The sequence below is a fragment of the Mesocricetus auratus genome, unplaced genomic scaffold, assembly GCF_017639785.1.
Source record: "Mesocricetus auratus isolate SY011 unplaced genomic scaffold, BCM_Maur_2.0 Super-Scaffold_100009, whole genome shotgun sequence".
Taxonomy (NCBI): domain Eukaryota; kingdom Metazoa; phylum Chordata; class Mammalia; order Rodentia; family Cricetidae; genus Mesocricetus; species Mesocricetus auratus.
The window spans coordinates 13,581,551-13,609,375 of NW_024429193.1; the positions used below are offsets into that span (position 1 = coordinate 13,581,551).

The following is a 27,825-nucleotide window of genomic DNA, read 5'->3' on the forward strand; positions in this document are numbered from 1 at the left end:
ACCGGGCCTTTAGCCCACGAGGTCACTTGGAATGAGGAATTTTTGTCTAAATAAAGATTAGCTGCTCCGCTTATACTTTCTTTTCTGTTAATACAAAACAAGAATGCTGAAATGTTCAGGTACTCCCTAGTGGGGACTGTGAGATGCCATAAGGACACGAAAACAGGAAAAATTGAGAGTAAATGGATATGATGTTGAGAAAAGAAGTGGTCAGAGGAGAAGAAAGGCAGTTTTAAAATTGTATTGAAGGAAAGAGGGAGAGACGGGAAAAGGGAGATGGAGAGAAGGGTGAAGGGAGAGAGAGGGAGGGAGGGAAGGGGGAAGAGAGAGAGAGAGAGAGAGAGAGAGAGAGAGAGAGAGAGAGAGAGAGAGAGAGAGAGAGAGCAGGAATGTACATTACATACACACAAATGTGCCCCTAAGATATCCAGAGCTGCTTGGCATTCAACTGTCTCTACAAGGTCATCATATTACAGGACTTAAGCTTAGATTCTGCGTGATCCCTGTTTCCCTCACTGCTACAGAGGGGATTGAAACGCTGACCTCCTTGCGACAGCCTATGGCACCATCCTTTGCAATCAAACGCATATAAGTGAAACAAGATGTTTTCTGTGTCTGTTTTCAGGGTTACTAATATGAACAGAGTAAGCACAGTGGGTTCTGGCTCTAACCTTTGCAGTGACTAGTCATATCACGAGACCCAGCATCATTCTATGTAAAATGATAGCATTGAATTGGGTAATTGCTAAATTGCAGTTGCTAGAGTTCTGTGAGCATAAGAATCTGTCAGAAAGGACTCTGTTACTTTTGTAAAAATTTAGCAGACATATGTATGAAAAGCAGATCTGAGATTCACTGTAGGTCTGAGGATGAATTCGAAACGGATGTACCTAGAAGCAAGCCCAACCTCAGGCTTCCGAGGTTGGTTCCTAACTCGATCAGAAGCACAGACATTTTGAATATGAGATGTCCCCACAGCTCTCAGGTTAGGCCTCAGATGGTGGCACTATTTGGGGTGCTCTGGAGTTGGACTTGGGGCCGAGGGGAGGAAGTAGGTGTCTTTATGATTACATCAGGCCCCCAATCTGTTCCAATCTCTGCTTCCAGGCCACAGGAAGTGAAGAACGTCCCTTTCCACATGCTGCTGACCACGGCGCCCACCAACATGGGCTCACAAACAGCTTCACACCACGTCCGCCATCACGGGCGCACAGTGGGCTCAAGAACCGTGGTTGGAAGAATGGGAAGCTGTGAGCAAAAATGAATCATTCCTTCCCTTACGCTGCTCACCGGAAGGAGGACAGCGGAATGCAAGAGGGTGTGTCCAGATGAAAGATGTTTGTAAATGAGGCCAGCGTGGAGTTAGAGAAGATGTATGGGCCGCTTCAGGAGCTTAAACTTAACCTAGGCTCCCTTTCCATGCGCTGAGGGTGGTATCTCAGTGCCTCCGTGGGTATTCGCTAAGTGAAGGAGTGGACAAAGTGATGAAAAGATGGATGGAAAATTGCTTGGGTGACATGGAGATTCCCATTTTGAGTATTTTATTTGACTAGAGTAAACATCAAAAGGTCAGAACTGACAACATATGATTTTTTAAATGAATACACTGGCAAGAATTGAGCAAAAGCATTCCTTAAGGAACTTGGTCAATAAGAAAATTTAATATCTCTATTTCAAAACAGACTAAAACGTATTAATAAAGAATCATCTTAAATGTGTTATGATATAACATTTTAGTAGCAGAAATTCCAATCATAAATAGGGCTTAGGATTTCTGTTTTACATAGAGATTTTAATTTTAGACGTATTTACTTGTATTGAATCTGTCTGTGTGTTTGTGTGTGCACATGCATGCACATGCATGCACACATGTGCTATGGCATGTGTATGGAGATCAGAGGACAACTTGCAGGGGCCACTTTTCTCCTTCTATCACCTAAGTCCCAGGCATGGAACTCAGGCTGTCAGGCTTGGTGGGTAGTGACTCTACCCACTGAACCACCTGGCCAGACCAAGACTTTCATTTTTAATACTTCATTAAACAATAACTTGACCATACAATAGCCTATTGAATGAAAAAAAAAACCAAACTACTGAACTAAGCACAACAATGCCCAGTGATGGACGGCAGCTAATTCTGAGGATACAGATATAATTGTAGAAGCTGAATACTTCAAGCCAAATGAATATATTGCCAATGCCGAAATGTCAACAACCTAAGACAGACTGAAGGAAATTTATTTTCAAAGCCCTCCAACCGACAAAGTTTTGGCCACCCCTAGCTTGCACCGTAGTGAGTTCAGAACTGAGTAGCCTTGCTCTCCAGGCCCCTGCTTGGAGGAGGAGCAGACACAGAGACAGGGGCAGTGACACGGGTTGTAAGCAGTGGCTTCGGGTTTGGATGTTAGGACCACATCGGGCTGGGAATCAAGCCAAGGTAGAACAGCTCTGCAGACTTTTATAGGGAGGAGGGGCCAGTCAGAAATGGTGTAGAGTTGGCGATGGAGGGGTCAGAAATCTTCACATCGGCTTCTCAGGCCCTGACTTCTCGCCAAGATAGATTATTTTATTAGTTTCCCCCAACATTCAATGTAGATTCTTTTATTAGTCCCCCCGACATTCAACGTAGCTCCAGCTCCTCAGTGCCACCTTTGTTTTACATAGCTTTTGAGGGACCGGAAAAATCACAGTGGACTCCAAGGAAGCAGTTTCTTCCTTTCCTATTTCATGCAGGCGTTTGCTGTATCTTTTGCTATGGACATTTACAAATAACTGAAGCGATTCTGATTCTAGTCTAATGCAACAGGCGTTCACGTTGGCTTATAACTATTGTTTAAGACACACTAATGCTTTTTGATAGTAAAAAATGGTTTTGAACACTTGCATATTTCATAGTTAACTGCTTGCATCCCTCATCCTCTGGAACCCAGGGAAACGTTTTCATTTGGTCACATTGCTGATGCTCTTACAAAGCAAACTAGGCAGCTTCCAATTTTAATATAGCAGCTGATGGGCTATTTATAAAGCAATTTAAAAAGCTATCTTGCATCCAGCTTGGACTGACAACCTTTGTCTTCTGTCCAACTCAGCATGCATTCTGGATTCAATTTATCTGCTGTTTTGGCCAAAAAATTAGTAAGTGGGAATTGAAAATATACTTTAGCTCCTAGGAAAATAAGAGTTACAAGATGGTTAAGCAGAAGCAATGTAACAGAGGAGTCAATGGAGGGGACAGATTGTTGGATAGAGATGTTGGTACTATTTTTAAAATAGAAGTAAGTAAGGCTGAAGGGAGAAAGAATGAATTAACATAATTCTGTTGGAGAGTAAAAAAAATGATTTCAGCTGCCTCACATTGCTATTTCTATCTCAATAGTACTTAGAATTGTCAAAACTTTCCACATTAATCTTGATTTATCTCAGCAGTTTTTGTGAGTTTCCTTGCAGTCATTCTAGTTTTTAATATCACTTAAGTCTGAGTTTGGTTTAGAGGAGGAGAATTTTAATATTTTCTTCTCCTTTCCAGAGAAAGAGAGCAGTGAAGTCATGGCATCTGTTGCCCCAAACTCTCATGAAAATCAACAGCATACAGCCTTTTTCATACAGGATGGAGACAGTTAGAAATATGGCAGACTGGAACTTTCATAAATATTGACTTAAATAATGAATTAGCACACAGGAAATATTGTGACAAATTACCAAGAACACAGTCACACTTGTGTCAAACAGGCTAGGACTGAGTCCAAGGTCATCAGTGAATAGTTGTGTGGCTTTGGGTGAATTATTTAGCCCACAAACACTTCAGTTAATTTATGTATGGTTTATTTAGCATTATATACACCCCAGAGTTGTTTTTAAAAAGTGTTCAGCAGACTAGAACATTTCAAATAATGGAATAGTTACTGCTGACATTAGCAGTGTTACCAAAGTAATCCATAAAATGGCTCAGCCGACAGAAGGATGAAATTAGTTCCTGTCAGTCAAAAGCTGAGCACCTTATTATGTCTCACCATGAACATGCGCGTAGTTCAAAACCCACAGGTTCAGTCTCCATGGATTTTCTATCTTGATCCTGCTGTAAATCTTTGTGATGCTGAGCAATATTCTCAGCCACTCCTAACTTTCCCCCCTTAGAGAAACTTATTGACTTGAGCTTAGGGGTTTATCTACCACTCTGGGGCAGACTCTAAGAAAGAAGGAACAGGTGTGTGGAAGATACTGCTAACACAAGCGTCCATTTTAGATTATTCTAGCACAGGTCCTATTTGTAGGAACCAACTCTGTGAATTAAATTGTACCAAAAAATTAAATTGAACTGAATTAAGGAGTTCAACGTTAGAAAGACCATTATTTACCTGAACATTCTACCAAACAGCGTCTGCCTTTAGCCTTCCTTACATACAGGAGGAGTCCGTTAAGTACACCAAACTCATTTTGAATATAGATGATGTATTCGCACAAAATGCACACAGACAAACAGTCAGATGGGAACTTGCTTCAGTCCAGCTAAGTAAAGAACTAGTTTGCATTTGGATTAGATAGTTATGTCCTTTGCATTCTTCACATTACCTAGTTTTCAAACATCTGTGCTCAGCTGCCATTAATGGGCGCAATTAGAACAAGAAGGAAACATTTTCAGAAACACAACATTATCATCTTGAATTTTCAAAACTTTTCTGAGCTATTGTCAAATCTCACTAGCCTTGGAGAGTCATTTATCAAGGGGCTGCTTACAATGACCGAACTGGGCGAAAAGGAAGTCAAGTGACTTGCTATGCACACGTGACCAAAGCTCTCGACTAGCTGTCCACAATACTCACGCCCATGCAACTGTCACAACACGGAAATGACCTTCCTGTACTGGAGGTGTGGTCTCAGCCAGTGGAGGTATCTGGGGAGGTGCTAGGAGTTTTAGGATGAGGGACTTAACTGGAAGAAGCAGGTCATTGGGATGGGTTCTTGGACCCATCTTGTCCATTGCTTCTCTCAACCTCTGATGCCTGGCTTCCGTTAGTCACCTCGCCCCTCTCCTCTGATGCTCTGCCTCACTATAGGGGAAGAAGAGCAGAACCAGCTGCCCAAGCACTGAAATCTGTCAACTGTGAGACAAACTAAATGCTTCCTCCTTTTTAAACTGGTTCTCTCAGGTATGTGTCACAGCAACAGAAAGTCTAACCAGCAGACTGCTCTTCAGGCTTAGTTACTGACACAACATTGGAAGTCATTACTTTCTCGTAAGTGGGAATTCTTAAAAAAAATCCAGGTGTATTACAGATAGGCATCTCACACGGGCAAGATGTTATAAGAAGATGGAAGAGACTCAGAACTAAGATGCCAGGTTAATATGCCTTCAAAGAGGGAGGATAAGACGAGATCAGGCGCTTTCAGAGTACCGGACTAGGGGGAGCTCTTGAACCCCAGACTGATGGCTGACAGGCCAACAGGGTACTGATCCAGACTCCATGAATGTAGTGTCAGTGAGAAGGCCTCAGAAATCTCTGGGGCCTTGGGTAGCAGATCAGTGTTCACCATGGCATAGGAATGAACTTTGGGAGCCCATTCCACATGGAGGGATGCTCTCTCAGCCTGGACACATGGAGAAGGGCCTAGGTCCTGCCCTGGATGAAATGACAGACTCTGGAGATCCCCCCAAGGAGGGCCTCACCCTCCCTGGGAAATGATGTGGGGATTGGGTGGGGGGCTGGAGAGGAGCTGGTGGAGGGACAAGGGAGGAGGGGTGGGAGAGGGAGCTGGGATTGACGTGTGAAGCATTCATGTTTCTAATTTAAATAAAAACACACATTGAGGGGGAAAAAAGAGGGAGGATGTCGGTACCCTGTCTACGACGTTCACTTTCTCCACAAGAATTTGCTCTCCATTACTAAACTCAAGGGCCTTTTATTATTCCCCAAATCTCATCTTTAATGGATGCTAAGTTTCTGGATTATCCTGGCTAAACCTTCTGATGAATTTGCTTCTGCTGAGCAAAGAGATGTGAGGTGTCAGTGTAAGGCTCAACTTCAAAATGGAATTGCAGCCATAGAAACATTCTGAGATCCACCCAGCATTTAGTTACGCCAGAGAAAAACTCCTAAACTCCTCTTACCTTTTGTCCCTGCAGACCAGGAGAGCCCACCGATCCAAAAGCACCATGGTCACCCTGTAAACGAAACACAGAGGTTTAATCTATTTAATCTTAAATAGATCCTGATAATCTGGTCTAGGTTCCATCTCCCTCTTTCTCAGCCCTTCCCAGCATCCTCTCTGACCTTTCTAGCACTCCTCTGCCACCGCAAGGGTTCCTAACCTCTTCCATTGCTGACCACCTGACGTCTGTCCACTTACATGCCTTTATTCCTTGCTCTATGTTGTTCTAGTCTCTAGAAATGCCTTCGCCAATTTTACTAACAGCTTACAGCACCCAAAGGAGTTTCCTTAAACGTTCCACAGGGCTGCACTAGGCAGTCCCCCTTTTTGGTGGAGCTCTGGGATGTGGTGAGACTCTCAGGAAGACTTCAAGTGCGCAGAGGGAGGATCATCACTCCTGATTCTGCAGCCTCACTGACACCTGTCCCTGCGAAGCGCCCTCAGCTCAGAGAAAACTAAACTCTGTGGGTAAGGGCTGCTGAGGACCTATCCTGAGGAATAAAGGAGCAAGATGTTTTTGTTAGCTTTTCATTTGATCAACAAATCTGTTGCAGTGTAAAGAAGAATCACATTTAATACAAATACAGTTTCTTTCCTTTCCTTTTTTTTTTTTTTTTGAGTTTTCAAGACAGGGCTTTTCTTTGTAGCTTTGGAGCCTGTCCTGGCACTTGCTCTGTAGACCAGGCTGGCCTCAAACTCACTGAGATCTGCCTGCCTTTGCCTCCTGAGTGCTGGGATTAAAGGTGTGTGTCATCAATGCCTGGCACAAATAACGGTTTCTAAGAGACTAGAGTTAATTTTTTATTTTATAATTTTAGAAGCACACACACCATCCTCTCTGTTCCCCCAGCAGGGTTGGTGATGCAGTGCTCTGGAAATTTAGGTACAGGGATTACAAGTTCACAGTGTACCTGGGCTACCGAGAGAGTTAAAGGCAACGCTGGGCAATTTAATGAAATGCTACCCCCTAAACATAACACAGGGGATGAAGAGGCCCAGGATGATAGTCAGTGGGTAAAGTGCTTTCTGCACATGCGTGAGCATCCGATTTAAAAGCTCTAGAGCTGAAGCTGGACGCCATGGGTCACACTGCAGTCCCAGGGCTCCTCTGGCAAGACTCAGGCAGATGTAGAAGAATCCCTGAAAGCTTGTGGCTCAGCTAGCCAGGTTTATGCAGTGGAGAACAACAAAGAAACCTGTCTTCAACACAGTGGAAGGCAAAAACCCAACAGTCAAGGTTGTCTGATTTCTACACATATGCTGTGGCTTGTGAAGGCTCCCTACACACACGCACACACACACACACACACACACACACACCATATACACTCCCATACGTGATACACACACACCATATACATACACACATTATATATACATACACGCACACACATACACACACAGTATACACACACACTACATACATACCCACACATGATACACACACACACAGACACACACGCACACTCACCATACACATGCCCACATATGATATACACACACACACCATACACATACCCATACATGATACACACATACACCATATACATATACACATTTTACATATATATATATATATATATATACACACGGTATACACACACACACACCACATACATACCCACACATGATACTCACACACATATACCATATACATACCCACACATGATACACACACACACACACACACTCTCACGGTATACACACACACCACATACATACCCACACATGATACACACACACATGGTATACACACACACCACATACATACCCACATGATATATACACACACATACACACACACCACATACATACCCACACATGATATACACACACACACTGAGAGGAGAGCGCTGGAGATGTAGATCAGAGCATAGCACTTGTCTGTCATGCTTAAGGCCTGGTCAGCCCTAGCACTGACAAGGACAAAGGACAGGAAAATGCATCTGTCATTTTTAAATTTTGGGTTTCACTTACAGCTCAGTGGCAGAGTGATATTAATTTTACATGTAACCGCATTTCTTATATACAATATTATCCATGGTTAGTACATAAATAAGTCAAAAGTGAAAACACTTCAAGTGAAAACATCATTTAAGTTTCTACTCCCATACTGAGACACCCTATATTTTGTACAAAAAAGAAATCACAGAGGAAGATAAAACCAAGCGTTTGATATGAATGCTTTGTTTAATCTGTAGCCTCTATTTTGAAGTCACCAAACAGAGTTGACCTCTAATTCCAACATTTAATAAGAGAGTGAACATGCTATATTTAGGTATTTTGAAGGCATTTGTATTTCTCAGATCACCTAGTATTTTTCCTCCTAATGACGACCACATCAATGAACATATTATCTTTCTGAAAATAGACTTGGATTCCCTTTCTGTGTTTTGTAGAGTCTCTAAACTCAGTTTTACAACAGAAAGAAAACTACTAAAAGTTTAAGTATTTTTAAAGGATGTCTGATGAGGTTTTAAGTTTGCAAAAGTTTCTGTAAGCCAATTACAAGATCAGATTTCAACCCAGCAGTCATTGGTATTATTGGGGGATTTTTAACTTGTGATTATGTAACAATAAACAAAACCATCTTATAGTTGTGTCACAACTACCAAGAACTTTCCAAATGTCTTCTTACAGACTTCAAACAAACACAGCAACAAAATGTGATGGAACTCAGCCTCAGGATCCCGAGGCAGAGGGTCATGAGCTCCACAAGCCTAGGTTGTTTAGAGAGATCTCATCTCAAACGAAGAAACCAACAAAACACATGCGTAAAGTCAAGGGGGTGAGGAAGGAGATTAACCAAAATGAAGAGTGCACAAAAAACTATCTTGTAACCCAATTTAAAAATGAGGAAGAGATTGAAGAAAGATACCCGGCATGGATAGAGAATGCTGCTCTCCTGGAAGGAGTGCTCACTAAATTAAACTGGTGTGAGACCTCTGTAGGAGTGGTGGGTCAGGGATGCCCCCAAACAATATGGGCTTTTGTCTACCTTTTGTCTTCCCCCCCCCCCCGCAGCAGAGGGTAAGACATTATAGCTGAAGACACTACACACCTTGGCTGCAAGATATAAAAGAAACAAGCTGTAGCCAAGCTGGAAACTTGCTCCCTGGTGGATTTATCATGCCAGGATGCTGGATTCAGGCAGCTGGGGGTGAGACGGCATCAACAGTCTTACAAGTGGACCCTATGAACCGCACACCCGTCCTGCCAGGGAACAGCAGTGGATGCGGATTCGTGGATGCCCAAAGGATGGACGGCAACTGTAGACCCACATTTACCCTCCAAAGCTCAGGGAGCACTGCAGAAGAGAGGATGGGAAGAACCTGAGAGCCAGGAGACAGGGAAAGGCTGTGAAAAGCCACCTTGTAGGTCTAAAACATCCATCACCGAGGCTCAGCAGCAGGGTTACTTAACTGGTCCTGTCAACAATCAGTCAGAGATGGGGGAGGGGCTCACTGGACCCTACATCTTACTCCTGAAATACTTTACATTGGTCGATTCTGGGAGCTGGGCAGTCATCGTCTTTAGCTGTGCACTGAATGCTGAGCCCCCAGGGCTCCAGAGAATCATAAAGATGCCGTGGTTAAACACAGTAGGTCACAAACACAGCAGAGTAGGAGAAAGAGATTTGTGGGAAGAAGTTGGGTAGACAAGGGTAGGGAGGAGTTAAGTCATGGTGGGTGATAAGAGAGATCGGAATGCATTATACACATTATGAAATCATCAGATAGCAAATTTAAGTAATAAAATAATTAATAAAGAACATTGTTAATTCCATAATATCAAAGCAAAATAAAAGAAAATAATCTTTTTTAACCTATTCTTACTGAAAATACATCCTCCCAATTAGGGGTTTGTTGCTATCTTTCATTTGAATCATTAGCTTTTACCCACAGATTTCAGAATATCATGATGACTTGAAAGACACCGTGGCTTAAAAGTTAGAAAGCTTAGGTCTATCATTAATTCTGCCAGTTACTACCTTTGAGTAATGGACCTAAAGTCTCTCTGCTCTGGTCTTTACAACTAGAAGATACGGCATGAAAACTGCCTCTCAGCAGCTAGTCAGCCTTTTATACCATGAAAAGCAATGGTTCTCAACCTGTGGGTCACGACCCCTTTGGGGTCAAATGGCCCTTTTACAGGGCCATCAGAAACACCATCAGAAACACAAATGTTTATATTCATAACAGAGACAAAGTTACAGAAACGAAGTAGCAACTAAAATAATTTTATAGTTGGGGGTGACCAAGCATTAAGAAATGTATTAAAGGGTTGCAGCCTTAGGAAGGCTGAGAACCACTGATGTAAGGGTTATAGAACATTCCTAAAATATAGGGCTTTGTATTTAAGTGTTACATGTTCATATATATATATATATATATATATATCAACAGTAAAAACTCTGAGGTTAAGAACAAGTCCTTGGCCAGATTTGGAGAGGCAACTGCCCCGTGACCCTGCACTTGGGGAAGAGAAGTAGGCGTCCACGTTATTTTGATACACAGGGAGTTTGAGGCCACCCTGATTTACATGAGACCCTGTCTCAAAGGAACAAACACAAACAAAAAAACCCACATTCTGCTCCAACATTTTTGCCCATTCACCCTGTCTGACAGACGTCAGCCTAAAGCAGACACTTGATACCGTTAATGGGGCACAAACCAGCAACAAAGCTGGCAGACTGCAATTTACTTAATTTTTCAAATATTTGTTTGTTAAGATTCAACAGATTTCTGCTATCTTCTCTGGCCATACAAATATATATATAACTATAATATATATATATATAAAGAGAGAAAAATAATATTTATTTGTGTGTGTGTGTGCATGAGTGCGAGCACACAGGCTTGCATGCATGGACGTGCATATGTTTGAGTGTCCTCATTTGCATATACACTTATGGAGGCCAGAGATAGTTTGGGTTTCCCCCCCATGACTGTTGGCCTTACATTTGGAGCAGTGTCCTGTCTAAACCTGGAAGCCCCTAAGATTTGTCTTTCTTGCCTCCCAGGGCTGAAGCCAGAGATCCCAGCACTGTCCACCATACTAGTTTTAAAATATGGTTGCTAGGGATCCAAACTCAGGTCCTCGTGCATGTGTAACAAGCACTTCACCTGGTATGCCGTCTTCCCAGACCCTTAGAAACCTTTATTTGTAAATACTAAAAATAAATAAAACATTCTTATTTCATTGAAGAATAATTACCTTTTCTCCAGAAGCAGCTTGGCCCGGCGACAGTCCGGGATCTCCTTTGGAGCCCTGGATAGGAGAGTTAAGGGACACTGTGTGAAGAGACACTTAGATGGTGTGTGCTACTGTGTTCAGTCATGTGTCCACAGATGGTACTGGGTGCAGAACTCGTGCCCGTGTGTTCAGCTCATACACAGTGTATGATGTCAAATAACATTATTTTGCATGCGTGAATTCACAACAGCTGTGGTTTCCACCACAAGCCCTTAAGGATTTTATCATGAATGGAGCAGGAGCCGTCCTGGAGGAACTGGTGGCAGTTAATGGCCTTCTTCATTTCTTCAGTGATGCAGCCTTTGATGAGCTCCTCAGGCACCAGTACACAGCCCCCATTCGTACGTACAAGGGACTTCAATGACCCTCAGTGGGTCACCAGTGAAGAGAAGATGTGAACTTGGAGAGTGACTATCCGTGGGGAAGGGACGAGGATGACAGAGGACACTTCAACATGAAAGTGACTGGAACCCATTAAATTTGTGTGAAAAATGTTAACGAATGAAAAAATAGAGTTAAAAAAACTGTTGAGCTAGAGATGGGTTGTGTTCTTTCTAGTGTGTTTTTAAATCTGATTTGTAAAAGCTGAGATCTCTAATAACATCTTAAGTAAAAATGAGGTTTTAAAAATAAACAATGAGTAATATTACTATTAAGTATTCTCTTTACACAAATAGTGAAGTTTACACTACCTTTGCTACTTTTGAGACACAATAAATTTTCACTATTATTAGCTAAATATATTATTTTGCTATTGATAATTATTTCTCATTAATAATAATTCCATTGTTATAGCACTGAAGTGATGATAATTTAATGAAATAAAATTGCTTATCACAAAATTTAACATTTTACCATATGACTTTACCTGATAATTTTTTCAAAATCTTGAAAGTGCAAGCTAGCATTACTTTTATGGTTAAGAAAAAAATAGAAGTAAAAAGACACTGTTAAAATCTATTCTGTTGTTAAAACAAGATACTTTCCACAGTCAGTGAATTCTTTTATACCTCAATAGAAATAGGACATCAGTCTTCAGTCAGTGTTATTGGACACAGAGCTAAAATAACCTTTCTTGTGATGCTACTGTGGATTGTTCCCACTGAAACTCATGTTGACCTTAATTATTCATTGGGTCATGTTTGTAGGTGAAGGGTATCTGGGTCCTGGGAACAGGGATTTGCTGAAGGCAGACGAAAGGTGCTCACCGAAGCAAGCTGATTTGGATGACTCACCTTAAACTTTGCATCTAGAACCACGGGCTAAAATGAACTTCTTTCCTTCACAAATTTCCCTATCTGTGGTATTCCTTCCTGTCAATAGAAAATCGACGGCTCCAAATGCTTAAGAGAAATGTGTCTTTTTGGCAAAGTATTTGTCAGACCTCATATAATACAGAAGCCACAAGGGGAGTCTTTAAAACTCAGCTCTGAATTTCATTACTATTCTCAGCTAAGAACAAACAGTTCTCCACCATTTTTCACTGCGTGAGAGAAGCAGCTGCATCTTCTTTCGTGGATGTACAGATGCCACTAAACAGCTCGCAAGCTGACCAACCAAGGAGAGGTGGCCAGCGGAGAAGCCCACCTGATGCCCAGTCTTTTCTCTTGACCAATTACAACTTTAGAAGCAAATTAGAACTACAACTAAGAATCCTGCATCCGTCAGTCAAAGAAACTTTTTGAGAGGAAAGTTTGTTTTCTAAGTTGTCTGCCCGAGCCATCATTATTTCTACCAGGGACGCAGCAGTGGTCCATTATTGTTTACAAGGTTGTTGATCTAAGAAACTGTGTGTATGGTATTTTAATGCTTAAGGACCCAACTCATTAAATAACAATAATAACGATAAAATTATAATCTGGGCATAGAAGAAAATGCAGGCACCCGCATCACTTGGCGGCTGAGATAAGATATTTTGAGTCCAGCAGTTCAACACTAGTCATGTTACCACAGCAGAACCCTTATCTCAACAAAACAAAACTCAAAACAACTTTAGGCTAAGTGACATTGTATATATAAAGATGCAATGGAATATAGATAGGCTGCTAGTTTGCTTTTTGTGGCTGTCATAAAATACTGACCAAAAATAACTAAGGAAAGAAAGGGTTTATTTGGCTTACATTTCCCAATCCCAGCCTACCGTTGATGGAAACCAAGGCAGGAATTCAAGCAGGGCAGGCGCCTGGAGGCAGGAACTAAAGCAGAGGCCAGAGGAGGATACTGCTCACTGACTTGCTCCTCGTGGCTCATTTGGCTTGCTTTTTTTTTTACGCTACCCAGGACAACCTGCCCAGACGATCTTGTTAAAGAACCAAGACCTAGGATTGTCAGAGACGTCCTATGTTTCAAGTCTAGCCGGAAAAGCAGAAAACATACTTTTACGATGTCAGGAAAATGACATGATGCTCAACAGGAATTTCTCACCTTTGGACCTGGCAACCCAGGTAACCCAGGATTTCCGTGTGGTCCCGGAATGCCCTGCAAATAGTGAACATGGCTCATTAGTCTAAGAACAGATATGAATAACCGGGCTTCTTTTGACATGCCTATAACTATTACATAGTCTATTAAGATAAATGCTAAAAGTAAAATGAAGCTATGTTTTTTACATTATTCCTCTGCTCCCTTGCTGGTCTAGCCTTGGAATAAATGCTATTCAGACAGCAGAACAGCAGACCGTATCATTTACACCAAAGCTTGTCTTCAGGTGTGGTGTTATCCACATCGCTGTCCAGAGCAGAGTTTACCGCTCCATCTGAGCTTTGAAGAGACAGAAGCCCACCATTGTGTGTTCGTTTGGCTTCTGAACTCTGCAACCTGTGCACCCATTCGTGCAGCCAAGATCTGGATACAGGATGATTAACTTAAATTCTCACTTCACTAACTTTGCCACATCTACCCAAATGCTTCCTCAAATCTCAGTTTGGTTCCAGCTTCCTCTTAAAACCTTGGACTCATCACCATGAGGTAATCTCTCTCTCCTGACAGCTTCTGCTGAGACTACTGCATGTGAGAGTCGTAGAATGTTGCCTCCAGGCATTGTCTACTGTTCTAATCTGTTATGGAAATATCGTGCTATCGTTTCAACTGCATTATGCCTCGTGCTATTTAGTTTCAGGATTAAAATGTTTTTGAAGAGCCCGTTTATCATACTAGCCTAGTATTCCATACAGTATTCTATCAGTCACTTGAATGCTTGCCAATTTGATTGTCCTTTGCTGATAAATTATTATCATCTGAATTTAAAAATTCATTGTATTCCCTGAGAGCCTAGTTTGTGCCTTGAGCTATGATCATACGTGACAATTCTCATTACTAACGCATACAACACCCTGCATGAAAGCTATTTTGTTATTTGGTAGCATACAATCCTTTTTCTAGTGTTTTTTTTCCAAGAAAGACTTCAATAAAAATCTACATTTATTTCTCTAGGTTTGAAAGACACTAATTCTAACAGAGCAACCGAGCACTAATGTTTTGTATGACCCATGTAATGTGAGAAACTACTGCTGATCTATAAGGCAGTTTTTTTCCTTTGTGATTTTTTTTCTAGTCAATAACTCCAGTATTTCCCACTATACAATCCAGGAATGCAGTATTTTAAGGCGGTCTGACCCCCTTCATTTCCCAAGCACATTTTACTATAGAACACTGGCATCACTTTATAACTAAGAATAAAGGAGCCAGCCAACCAATCACAACTCTCAAAAGTTAATCCTATTCCCTGGACATTTTCACAGAGAGCTCTTTGGCTGCCTACTCTCACACATACAAGGCTTCACTGGAGGAACTGAGTGTGAAGACACATGTTCCCAGAGTATGTATACCCTGCCCAGCACTAGGAAAAACAAAACACGCTGGAATGTTACCCTTCTTTCTGAGAACACGGCTTGAAGTCCATCTACTCACCCGCGGGCCTCTCTTGCCTGATGGACCTGGGATACCAATGGGACCAGGGGGACCCTTAGGAAGCAAACATCAAGGCGTTAGGCAGGATAAATAGTAAGCATGTTTTTCTCACAAATATTTATCCTACTCCACAATATCTCCTTCCCCCCATTCCCTGTTCCCAACTGACAATGGTTTTGAAGCAACATTAATCTCTCACCCACATCAGCAGGGATGAGGTGAAGTTCTACCATTTCTCTTTAATCTGGCCAGAAATGGCAGCAGGAAGCCCGTGGCTTATGGTTACAGCCATGATACCTGGTTTTTACAGAGAGTATAACTAGTAGTTTCGTGGATGATTTTTGCCTACATTTATTTTTATTGCAGAAGGAGAAATTCAACTCAGAGTTGGCGCTCAAGTGCAGGTTTTCTTTTCTTTTTCACACCTCAAAAGAGCATCTTAACCTCCAGAAATGAAACACTAAACATTTTGTGTTCTTGTAAAAGAATTATACCAAGGATCTTCATGATGTGTTAAACTGTTATGCGGAGGTATTTCTTATAAAGCATAATAAATCTGTCTTATACCACATGTGACATACCAGGAGCTCACTAATAAAGTTAAATGACTTCTAATGGAAAGATGGCTCAGTGGTTAAGAGCACTGTTGCTCTTGCAGAGAACCTGGATTCAGTTCCTAGTATCCATATGGTGGCTTTCAGCTTTCTATAACCCCAGTTCCAGAGGATCCAATGCCCTCTTCTGGCTTCTGCAAGCACCAGGCATTGATGAAATGCAATTATGTAAATGAAGGCAAAGCAGTTATACACAGAAAATAAAAATAAATCTTAAACTAAAAGGATGAAAAGATAACCATCAGTATGGGAAAATATTTACAAAACATTCCTCAGACAAGTTACTAATAGAATGTATCAGAGCTTTGAAAAACCTCACAGCAAAATAATCTCTTCACATGATCAAATCATCTAAACGAACATTTCTCGATTAAGATATACAAGTGTCTAGTAAGCATGTGAAAAATGTTCAGTTTCCCTAGTTAAAAGCAATTAAAACCACTATGAGATATAATCTCCCCTCAGATATTTTTCCAAAAAGCAAAAAATAACAAATACAGCAAGGATGAAGAAAATCTCATAAACTCTTGTTGGTGGGAATGTAAATCAGTAATGCAATTACAGGAAGCAGTATGGACATTCCACAAAACCTAAAAATAGATCTACCTCACCATCTAGCAATATATAATACCCAAAAGAAATGAAGTTGGCATGGGAGAGAGAAACCTGCTCCTCCATATTCATCACGGCACTACAAGCAACTGCCAAGTGAGGGAACAATCAGGGGATGACAAGGTAACAATACACAGTGTGTGTCGCAGGCTAGGGTAGCATAACTTGGATGGAATGGGAACTCACAGGAAAGTACCATATATTCTCACATAAGCATAGAAGCCAAAATTACAAATATATCTGCCAAAGAAGAGAGCAGAGTGATTTCTAGAGGTCAGAAGAAGGAGGCTATACACAAAACTACTGTGACACAGGGTGCTGTTTCAGGTCCTCCAGTACAGTGGGTGACTAGTTTACAATAACTTATACTTCATGAAGAACTAGTTTACAATAACTTATACTTCATGAAGAACTAGAAGACAGAATTTGGAGGCTCCACAACAAAAACATGATATGGAGATAAAAGTACTTAATATCTTGGTTTTATGTGTTATTGGATTATCATACAATACATAAACGTGTACATTTGCTATATGTCTACAAAGTTATAAATTAAAGATACACTATAGATAAACTGTATAGGGATGAAGACAGACAAATGCTATCACCCAAAAGTGGGAACCTGGGCAGGCCACAGGGCTTGCACAGGACCATCAGGAAGTAAAGCAGCCTCTTCAAGCTCAGAGAAATGTGTCCCCACTCCCATTCTCCCACCAGCACTCTGTCCTCTGCCTTCGGGCTCCCACACTGCTCTGGAGTTGGACTCTGCACGCTCAGCCGTGGCCTTCTCATCAGAAGAAAGGAGGCCACCCTCCTACCTCCACCCAGCTCTCACTCTGACGTCTCTGGGGCTCCCGGCAATGCCAGTCAATTTCTTCCCCCCCCCCAAACAATCTCTTTTTCCCCTGGGTTTTGCAGTAAGCACAATATTTTTCTTTGCAATCATTTCAACTACTCTGTTTTCTTCTTCTCTAACCAGCAAGCAAAGTTTTTCCCGTTTTGGTCTCTTTCTTTGAAAACACTACACAACCTTATCATTCTCAACTGGAATGCTGACAAGGAAGACTCTCAGATTTGTACCCCAGCCTTGACTTCAATTCTTCAACTCTTTCGCCTGAATGACTTATTACCCTTCTTATTGAGCATCTTCTGCTGGTGGCGTTAAATGGACAGATTCTCATCACTATTGCTATTCTGTCTGTAACCTTAACACATGACAACAATCTCCCATTCTCTGTTTTTACTTGAAATCTAGACCCAATTAATGCCCAGTTCTATCATATATCTTCCTTCAGAACAGATAGATATTATATATCTTCTTTCAGAACAGATATTCTATATCTTACTTCAGAATCTGACCTTCCCATTTTCACTTCTGCAAAGCCAAATAATGTCCAAATAATACAACAGCAATATGGAACCATGAACTTCCCACCTATTTTGGTACTAAGGCCAGAATGACTTTTGTTAGTTAGTGTTCTTGCTTAGAAACCTGTCAAAGTCCTAAGAATAATATAAAGTTCTGTCAGTTTGACAGTTAAGATTCTCCATGATGTGACGCTACCTTGCTTGGGTTTTGTCCATTACTATTTAGCTTAACACAAGAGACTTTGGCCTTAGAGACAGAAAATCTGTATTCAAATGCTGGGTGTATCCCTTGCAAGCCATGCTATTATTGGCAATAAACTCCTTTGGTTTTTGGTTTCTTTCACTGGAACCTGAGGACAATTGTACTAATGTTACAAAGCTCTTTCAAAAGAATGCATGTGAAGGGCTTGTTAGAGCATCGCCCGCAGCAGTGAGTGACAGCCACCATTCTGTTCTCCCCATGTTAGGAAGGGGAATCTGCCTTTCTCATCTGTAAAAATATTTACCCCTTAAGGCCAAGTCCCACATAATTCTGTCATAAGACCCTAATGCAGTGATCTACATGGGATTGTTCCTAGAGATCTACCCCAAAATATTATTTTTTCACCCCACACATTTAGTTTATGAGATTATGGCTTTCAGCCACATATGATCTATTCTGTTGTTTTCAATTGTGCATATGTACACATAAGTGTGTGTGTGTGTGTACTCACACTTACAAGTGCAGTGCCTTCAGTGGCCAGAGGTTCCAGATTCCCTGGAGTTATAGGCAGTTGTGAGCTGCCCAAGGTGAGTGCTAGTAACTGAACTAAGGACAGAAGCAGTGCTATCTCTTGAAACACTGAGCCATCTCTCCAGCACCCGAAAGCGTGCATCTTGCTTCACCACAAGATATAGTTGCACGCATACTTAGTTTTTTTCTTATTGAAATGTAGACTCCTGCAGAACAAAGCAGCTGTGCTTCTGCCTCAAACTCTGCAGAGATTAAGGATATGTCAGCTGAACATATTATTGCTTTACAAATCCAGATGGAATAACGACGTGGGGCTTTACAGAACAGATTAGCAGAACAATGCTCACCCCACTACTCTGACTTTCTGAGGAAAGTAGGTGGCTACCTGTAGCTCCTTGTAAGTACTGTGAAGGTGGTAATTCTGTATAGCAGTGCGCCTGCTGGGTTTATTATAACCCCCAACAGTTTGCTGTAAGAAGAGTTGTTAAGAATTCAGCTGCCTCAAGTAATAACCACAAGGAAACACCAGCCAAGAACATGGCATCATCTTCTCTCGGTCTATGGTTTCTAGAATTCAGTCGATAATTGCCGTTGTATTTTCATCAAATGAAGACGTGTCTTGATGGCATTAGAGAGATGGCTCATCAGGTAAGAGGACTTGATGTTCTTACAGAAGACCTGGGTTTGAGTCTCAGCACCCACATGGTGGTTCACAACAGTCTGCAACTCCAGGAGACTGAATGCTCTCGTTTGGCCTCCATGGCCACCAGACATACATGTGGTACACAGACATGTGCAGGCAAAACATCCACACACATAACATAATAAAAGTACTAATAAAAAGCAGTGCCTTAGGACACACTTAGTATTCTTACAATTTTGAAATAAAATTCTAAAGACATACTGGCAAATTACTTGACATATACAAATATCAAAGGCAAAACAAGCAGTCACAACACTAATGGAAATGAGGTTTTTAAATGATTTTAGAAAGTTTCAAATGCTGATCTCTAATTGTACCTTGCATAATGGAAGAAATTTAGAACTGAGAAGTTCAGATCAATGTTTTACAACTTTGTTTGAGTATTAGTGGATTGTCTTGGGGTTCTCCATTAAATAGGCTGATCTTTTTTTAAACCAATGTAGGTTGACTGGGTATTTTTATATTAAGTAAGTAGAGCTTATATTAATCCATCTGTAAGTTGGCTACATCATTAAAGAGATGATGAAGTACATTATATACCATGGAAATGAAAATACTTCACTGAGAATGGTAACATCGTAGTTTGCTTTGTTTCTAGCATTTTCTACAAAATAGCATCTATCTAAAAACAAATAATACACTTTGACAATCCATTTAATGTTATTTTGATAACAGCATATGTAATTGGTATATTTATTATATTTTTCATAATCTAACTTTTATGTATCCTTTTTACATAACTAGGCATTGAGCTGCTTTTGTTTTTCGTAAAGAATATAATTTGCAGTTAAATTCCTGGTTGGATTTCAACTGAATTAGAAAAACCATATAGCTTCTCCACCTCTTTACTGAGAATTAGGTAACTTTCCAGCCTGCCAATTAAAACAGGGTAATTTGAGACAGGATTGTATACTGGTTGATTTGTTATAATAAGCATGACGTCACCCACTGTGGCAGGATACATTACTTAGATAGCTCTAGTCTGTCGTAGAGTGTATGGTTCAGACACTCTCTGAAATACATGGTAAGTTAATGCATTAAGACATATTTTAAAAATAAAATCCAACTTACGGGAGGTCCAGGGTCCCCTTTTGGCCCTCTCATATACTCCATGTCAAGCATTGCAGTATAATCCTCATAATAATAATAATCGTAAGGCTGGGCTTCATAGCTAATTTCGGTGGGGTAAGTAGCATCAGGGTAAAATTCACCTTCCTTCTTTAGTTCAAGGTGGTTATCCACAGAGGGCCCATGTGTCACTCTATACAGGGTGGTGTTTAAGATCTGCTCCATTTCCATGAGTTCATTGGTGTGTAGATCTGCTGTGACAGCCTTCTTGAAATTAGTCATGGTCTCTTGATTTGTGTGTGCAATGTTAGATGATGCTTGCTTAGTCACGGGCGGGCCAACTACTTCCTCACCGTGTTGGGTGAAGTTGTCTGATCCAGCTGTATGTATCCTTGCCTCACTTGGGTGATGATGAGACACTGACAGGTTGAAATTTGTCTCTTCCTCAGTGGTAAATTCTTTAGTTTTGATTCCGTAGTTTGGGAGAGTCACGGCTGAGACGTTTCCTGAATGGAAAGATGTTAGCTGGGACCTTGGTATCTGGTGCTCTTGGCTTTTATGTGCTGTGGCAGAATTGTTGTTTCTGATATTTGGAATGTTTTTGGAATCAGAGAATGCCTTCTGTGGCAAGTCTGCTTCCCCAAATCCTTTGGGCAAGGGGGTGCGATCTGTGAATGTCTTTTTTGGTAATTCTGTCTCACCAAATCTTTTGGGCAAGTGGGTGTGTTCTATGAATATCTCCTGTGGCAATTCTGTTTCACCAAATCCTTGCGGCAAGGGAGTGTGCTCAGGGTGTCTGGTTGGCATTCCCGCTGTATGAGGAAGGTTTGTTTCAGCTTGGGATACGTCTGCTCGGGGACACTGCTGTTTCATGTATCTGCAGTAGTCTGCAGAGGCTGCTGTGGAAGGGATGATCTCCAGCTGACACACTGTCCCTTCAAAGTGGACAGAGTTATTATTCATGCTTCCCAAGGTGAACACACTACAAGAGTCAAAGGCCTGAACTTCTGAAGTGGTCTCTCCACTAAAATATCTCTTTCCACATTCAACAAACATGGAGACAGCTCGGTCTCCGACAGTGATGGCAAGCGAGTGCCATCGCTCATCATGGACGCTGTAGTTGAAAACGACCGATTGCTTCCCTCCAACATGCACTACTAGTTTCTTAGGTAGTAACTGGACTCCTAATTGCAGCCTGTTGTTGTTCCGAATGCTGAAGAGGAACGCGTTGTTCGCTTTCTGTGACTGCAACCCAATCAGCACTGTCAGTGGCTGTCTTAAAGTAACTGGTAAAATGTTCACTAGAGGTGCCTCAATATAGGCATTGTTTTTGAAGATGGCACCAAATTCTGTTGACTGGACCCTCTGAGGTAATGGTATGGATGACGACGGCACGGCAGTCACTGGTGATGTGTGTCTTACATCTTTGCCTCCAATGCCTAGCTGGTGAAGAATATCTATGCCTAGAAACGAAAAGAGAAGAAGGCAGAAAGGCTCTTACTTACCTATTCATACAAATTTTTGCGTACAAAAGAACTGTTTTCTATAAGCACCATAATCACGCTCTATCAACAAGTAATTTCTAGGTAGCAAACGCTAGTGAAGGAGGTGTCACCCATTAGTAGTTTGAATGACAGCTTCTGAAATGTCATTTATGTCCTGAACTTATAGCAACATTTAATGACGACTGTGTTCAAACAAAACTGAGACCCTGTTGACAAGAGTAACTTGTAACTCACAGTTCTTTTATATAAATTAAGTTCACACCATCACTTAAATTCTAATTTTTCAAACCCCTGGGAATGTAATTAAAGCTTTCTGTGACTAATACTTTAATTATATATTGCACTTAAAGCTCCTTGGCTACCCAAATCCCCCTTAGTGAGGCATGAAAAGGGATTTAAATTTGTTTTGTTTTGAGCGTTGCTCTATTTCTGTTCCTTTCATGCTTCTCTCTCTTTCATATTCCAGTTCTCTTCAGTGAGTTTTATCCAATCCGTAGACTCTTTTTCAATATTTATTATGTAACGCATAGTTTCTATAATACGGTTTTAATATAGTCGTGGATTTAAAAAATCTATTGTTCATTATACTATTGCCAGTAGTGGTCTGCTTACCTCTCTCACTCAACTGTTAAGTCCTGAAAGACAGTTTCTGTCTGATTCATTCTTATGCTTCTACTATTTCCTTGCAGAGTTCTCAAAGTTCTGAATGAATGAGCTGGTCCCACCAGAATTCAATCAGATTTCATATTTGCTTTAGAATCATATAGCTTTTCATGTCATTCATTAAATAATGAATGAATCATTTCTTAAAAATACAGCCTACTTAGTCAAAGGTATGATTCTATGATCCCATTTGCATCTGTGTGTGCTTCTAATAATCTCTGAGTAAACATGGCAAAGGCTTACAATATGTAAAGGAAAATAAAAAGCACAATTAGCTAAGGATATTTGGCACTATTAATTTCCTTTTTGGAGCAAAGCAGTAGATATTTGACTGTTTCTATTCATTGCAAAGAATAAAGCTTGAAGAGAGACTGAGGCCCAAGCCTCACAACTATGAATAACGATTAAATAATCACAGAATATTATTTATCTGTAATCTAGTACTAGATTTAAAGTGCTTTCTCACAGAGACATGTACAAACACTCCACTGAGTTAGACTACAATTGCTAGCTGTTAATGAAATAGTTATAGCAATTATAAAGGTAATGACTGTTTACATCAAGACATTATGTGATAGCAAGTCTCAAACTTTCCCATAAAAATATTTTCAACAGCAATGCAGAAATTTAAGCTCCCCCAAGATTCAATGGCCCATTCTAAAGCAATAGCATATAATTCACAAAATATATCTTTGATTTCTCATGTTATTTCAGTATAACTAATGTGAAATTTTTATTATAATCCACAAATGCTTGTTTATTTTCATATGCAAAATAAACTTACCAGATAACTTTGTTAACTGTACTCATCACCAATCTCTAACAAAAGTCACACTCTTGGAGTTTTTGCCCTGCCAATCTATGACTTGAGGGAATCCTGCCTAGTGATCTGTGACTCCAAGTACAACCCTATCTCAGTCCCAGGACAAAGCCACAGAGGAGTGCTGCTTCTTTGAAAATTGCAGTACTTAAATTGAAAGCATATAATACCATAGAGTTTGTGAAAATTATTATTCATTTTTCAAAATCATTGTAGACACTATGTGCCAAGTAAGCCAGTCATCCTGGCACAAGGTAAGTCTCTGGTACAGCATCAAGGGTTGGTCTTTGTCCTGAGAAAACACACTTTGCAAGAGTGTCTCTGTTTCAAGTAGTAGTTTGGTCCTATTAAAATGAGATGCCATTAGGAAGAGTGTCAAGTTGAAAACTTAAGAATGGATATGTGTCCTTGATATCTTACTGGTACTTCAGTATCCTTCCTCCAGTTCTGCTGAATTTCATCATTTATAGTGACTAACTTGTAAAAGAGTCAGATGGCTTGGAACAGTCATCCCTCAATGAGTTCTCTATTAAATGAACTGAGAATGCATTCCTCAGACAGTCTGCTTGCTGCTGTGTGACAATCCTTTATACTTGATTTCATTCTCAACTAATAATTTAAGTAGAATTCAAGCATCAATGCACATTCAGCTAATCTACCTTTTTACCTTATTGTCCTATCCCAGTGGTATCACAATTTCATTATCATGTCTTGGGACACTAAATAAATTTAATAATTAAGTGAATCTAAATGATTGTGGAATTATCTTCCTATTTCTCATGACATAGAATTCTTCAGCCAACTGGACTCACCACATACGCTTTTTTCACTGACCCCTCAATGTTCACCCTCCTCTTCTCTTCTGCTGAGTTCCAACTCATGGCTGCTCCCGGAGTCAATTATTTGTAGAAATACAAACAACATGAAGTTTGTATTTTTATAAGAAACAATAAATTTCATGAAGGATATTAAACGTACTACTCAGAAATCTGTAGGTAATATTCTTCATTGTCCTTTTCCGGGGACATATTTTGTAGTTCTTTTCTGGTTTTTTGTTTGTTTGTTTTCCTTTTTCGAGACAGGGTTTCCCTGTATTGTTTTGGAGGCTGTCTTGGAACTTGCTCTGTAGACCAGGCTGGCCTCGAACTCACAGAGATCCACCTGCCTCTGCTTCCCCAGTGCTGGGATTAAAGGCGTGTGTCACCAACGCCTGGCCTATATTTTGCAGTTCTTTTCTGGTTGGGGTATTTTGCTCTGTTCTTGAGATAATGCCCCTTCTCATCATCTCAGAAGTGCAGCCTTTTGATTGGCTTCTCCACTTTGTCTGTTTTTTTATGTTGTGAGTTAGAGTCAGGCTTTAATCTAAACCTTCACTACTTTTCTTTTTCTAATTTGGGAAGGTGAGTCCGTTGGTTACAAAGGTATTTAAGCTAAACATCAGCCTGACCAAGGCTTTAGCCATGTCTTCTAGATTTTACAGGTGCTATATTCATTGCTAGTTTTCCAGAAACTTTTTTTTTTTGGTTTTTTGAGACAGGGTTTCTCTGTGGCTTTGGAGGCTGTCCTGGAACTAGCTCTTATAGACCAGGCTGGTCTCGAACTCTTTTTTATGTATTTCCTATTTCTTTTTAAAGTTCCTGCTACAAGTTTCATATTTTACTTTGCTGTCTGCTGTTGTCACTAAAATCTGACCTAACAGCAATGTGGCTAGAGAATGGTAGAAATTGATTTTAGCTTGAATATTTTTCAATCCCAGTAATGCTTCCTTCCTAAGTACCTGCAAAGGTATTTGTGAGGACTTTAGCGTGCCCTGTGGACTTCAATGTTCACTTCCTGTATTCTTTGTTTCTTTACGTTTATGTAAGTAATCCATCAGAAATTTCTTAATTTGCTAATTAGATCTATTTCTCTTTTACTGTGTCTCCTGCACTGTGCAATCTCCCTCTGTGCTCTTTCCAGTACCATCTCAGTCTACAAGGTTTTATTTCTAGGACCTTTGAGCTCTATAGAGCCACAATTCAAATCTATCTTAACTTCCTGTCAGCTCTTCATTTTCCCTCTTTTGTTCCTGCTTCATTGTCTTTTATTAACAGGGGTGATCTGGCTTGACTTTTTCTCTTCTTTTTTAATAAGTGATCAGAATATCTGATCATCTTACAGCAATATTCTTTGAATGAGTCATTTTTTGCCACATTTGTTTGCATTTTTCTTTGGTATATTTCTATTTATGCTGCATTAGATCCTTTTACTTGCCCATCATTTCCCTTCCGAGCTGTGAGAGATGCTGTGAGAAAAGGACCTTACCTTCCAGCTCTCCAGGCTCCTCCAGTGTTACCAGCGTTCCTCTCTAAGATTAACCCCTTGTGTTCCTGCCTGTCTGTGGACCACAGCAGTCCAGGAGGATGCCCACAGGCATCTCTGTGTTCCTGTCTGTGGACCACAGCAGTCCAGGAGGACGCGCACAGCCATCTCTGTGTTCCCGCCTGTCTGTGGACCACAGCAGTCCAGGAGGACGCGCACAGCCAGCTCTGCCTACCTCATTCTCCTTCCTCAAGGCTCATTTGTCCAAGCTTCAGAATGAATCCATCACCTCAGGGATTGAATCTTCGCTCCAAGTCACCAGTCCTAGGATCTGTGCTTAGTGCTTGTCCCTGCGCAGTCTCTGCCCTCCTAGGACCCCCTAGGGCTTCTTATGTGCCAGGGTTAATTATTCAGTACTTCCTTTCAGAGCTTTGGCTTCTGTTCCTGCTTTCTCGGATCTTACTGCTGAATTGTGTCATCTCTGTGTGCCATCTCCTTTTTCATTCATATCTTAGCCCCTGGAGAATTTATCTCCTCATTTCCCCCTAAACCGACAAGTTTATGATTTACTTCTATTTAGCTTGTTTCTGGCGTACTGCATACAGAAACAGAAGTGGGAAGTAATATCTTGGTTTCATGTTTACTTAGTGTATGCCCAGGGATTAGAGAGATGGCTCACGTTGTTACTCTTGCACTGGGTTTGTTACCAGCATCAGTGTGGTGGTTTCCAACTATAAGTAACTGTTTAATGGAGTCAGTGCTCCCTTCTGATCTCAGCAGGTGTCGGGTAACTGGAGCACGGAGACACATGCAGGCAAAGCACTTAAATGTGTACAATAAAATAAATCTAAAAGGAAAGGAAAGTCTTGCCCACTTGACAAATGATGAATCGAGGAAACACAGAAATGATATAATCGGATCAAGGTCATACAACCAGTAAACAGTTGAGCTGGGTTTGAGCTATCAGTCTGACCTTAAGATCAACACAATGGCTGCCTCATCCCATGGCTTGATAGCGGTCATTCTTTCATACATCACTTTTACAGACACCACTAACTAACCATGGCAGGATTACCCCCCCCCAGCTAAAACTGCATGGTGGGGTATATCTCTACAGTTGAATTGACATTCATCTCTCATGTAGCTGTTTCCTCTGAAATGAAACATATCCTGCTGGAGCAAACAAAGGAGGCTCTGAAGGCTCAGAAACTCACAAGACATAGGAGGAACCTTCCCATCCACAAGTACTAAGAGGGAAGAGACTTCAGTGGGGGTATGTTTCAAAGCTACACCAGGATCTGCAGGGATGCAGCTGTTGAGTCATCACTCATGCTGGGGTGGGCTTTTTGGTGATGCACTTCCTGAACCCTCTATGATCCTGTAGGTTACTGTAAAACCTCCTTAGCTCACTAAGCTAGAGTTGGGTAGGGTTTTTTGTTTGTTTGTTTGTTTGTTTCTTTGTCTGCTGTTATCCCTGAATATGAAGCACATAGATATAAACCTCCCAGGCAAAGTCACACAGCAGCACCCTTGTTTCAATCTGTCATAGACTAAGCACATTTTGGGGGCAGAAATTGATGGAGAAGAGAATGGGGAACTCAAAGACAGAAATACATATAAGAGAGACTGAGAAAAATAGAAGTAAAAGAAAGAAGACAGGAAAAGAGAAAGAGGGGGAGAGACGGATAGATATATGTAGAGAGACGTCCATCCAGAACACAAACTCTTTAATGTTTAAGCCTGGCCTAGACATCACTAAATTGTAATTTGGATTTACATTTAGATATTTGGTATACACACACACTACACACACACACACATATATATATGTCAACATATATATATATACATATATATATCAATAAGTAAGTTGTCTGTCAACATATATATATATATCAATAAGTAAGTTGTCTGTAATGAGTTAGTTTCATAAGTGGTCCTAACCACAAAATCAACCCTGATAATAAGCTCATGTCACTGAAGAAGTTAGTTATCATTTGAAAAAAATAGATGATTATCAACAAGGCAGTAAAATTGCCTCATTTATTTTTTTCATTTTTTTATTAATTTTTAAATTTTAAATTAGAAACAAGCTTGCTTCACATGTCAGTCCCAGCTCCCTCTCC

General features: G+C 40.7%; 1 protein-coding gene across 4 annotated transcripts in view; it reads right to left on the reverse strand.

The window, feature by feature from the left end:
- Col24a1 (collagen type XXIV alpha 1 chain) overlaps positions 1-27,825 on the reverse strand; it is a 261,191-nt gene that overhangs the window by 220,890 nt on the left and 12,476 nt on the right. For all 4 annotated transcript variants that reach the window (XM_021233967.2, XM_040751646.1, XM_021233968.2 and 1 more), the window contains 5 exons: positions 20,414-21,873; positions 15,313-15,366; positions 13,828-13,881; positions 11,365-11,418; positions 6,107-6,160 (listed from right to left, as the gene is read on the reverse strand). In XM_021233967.2, the coding sequence (XP_021089626.2) occupies positions 6,107-6,160; positions 11,365-11,418; positions 13,828-13,881; positions 15,313-15,366; positions 20,414-21,873 (1,676 nt within the window). The remainder of the gene's footprint in view (positions 1-6,106; positions 6,161-11,364; positions 11,419-13,827; positions 13,882-15,312; positions 15,367-20,413; positions 21,874-27,825) is intronic.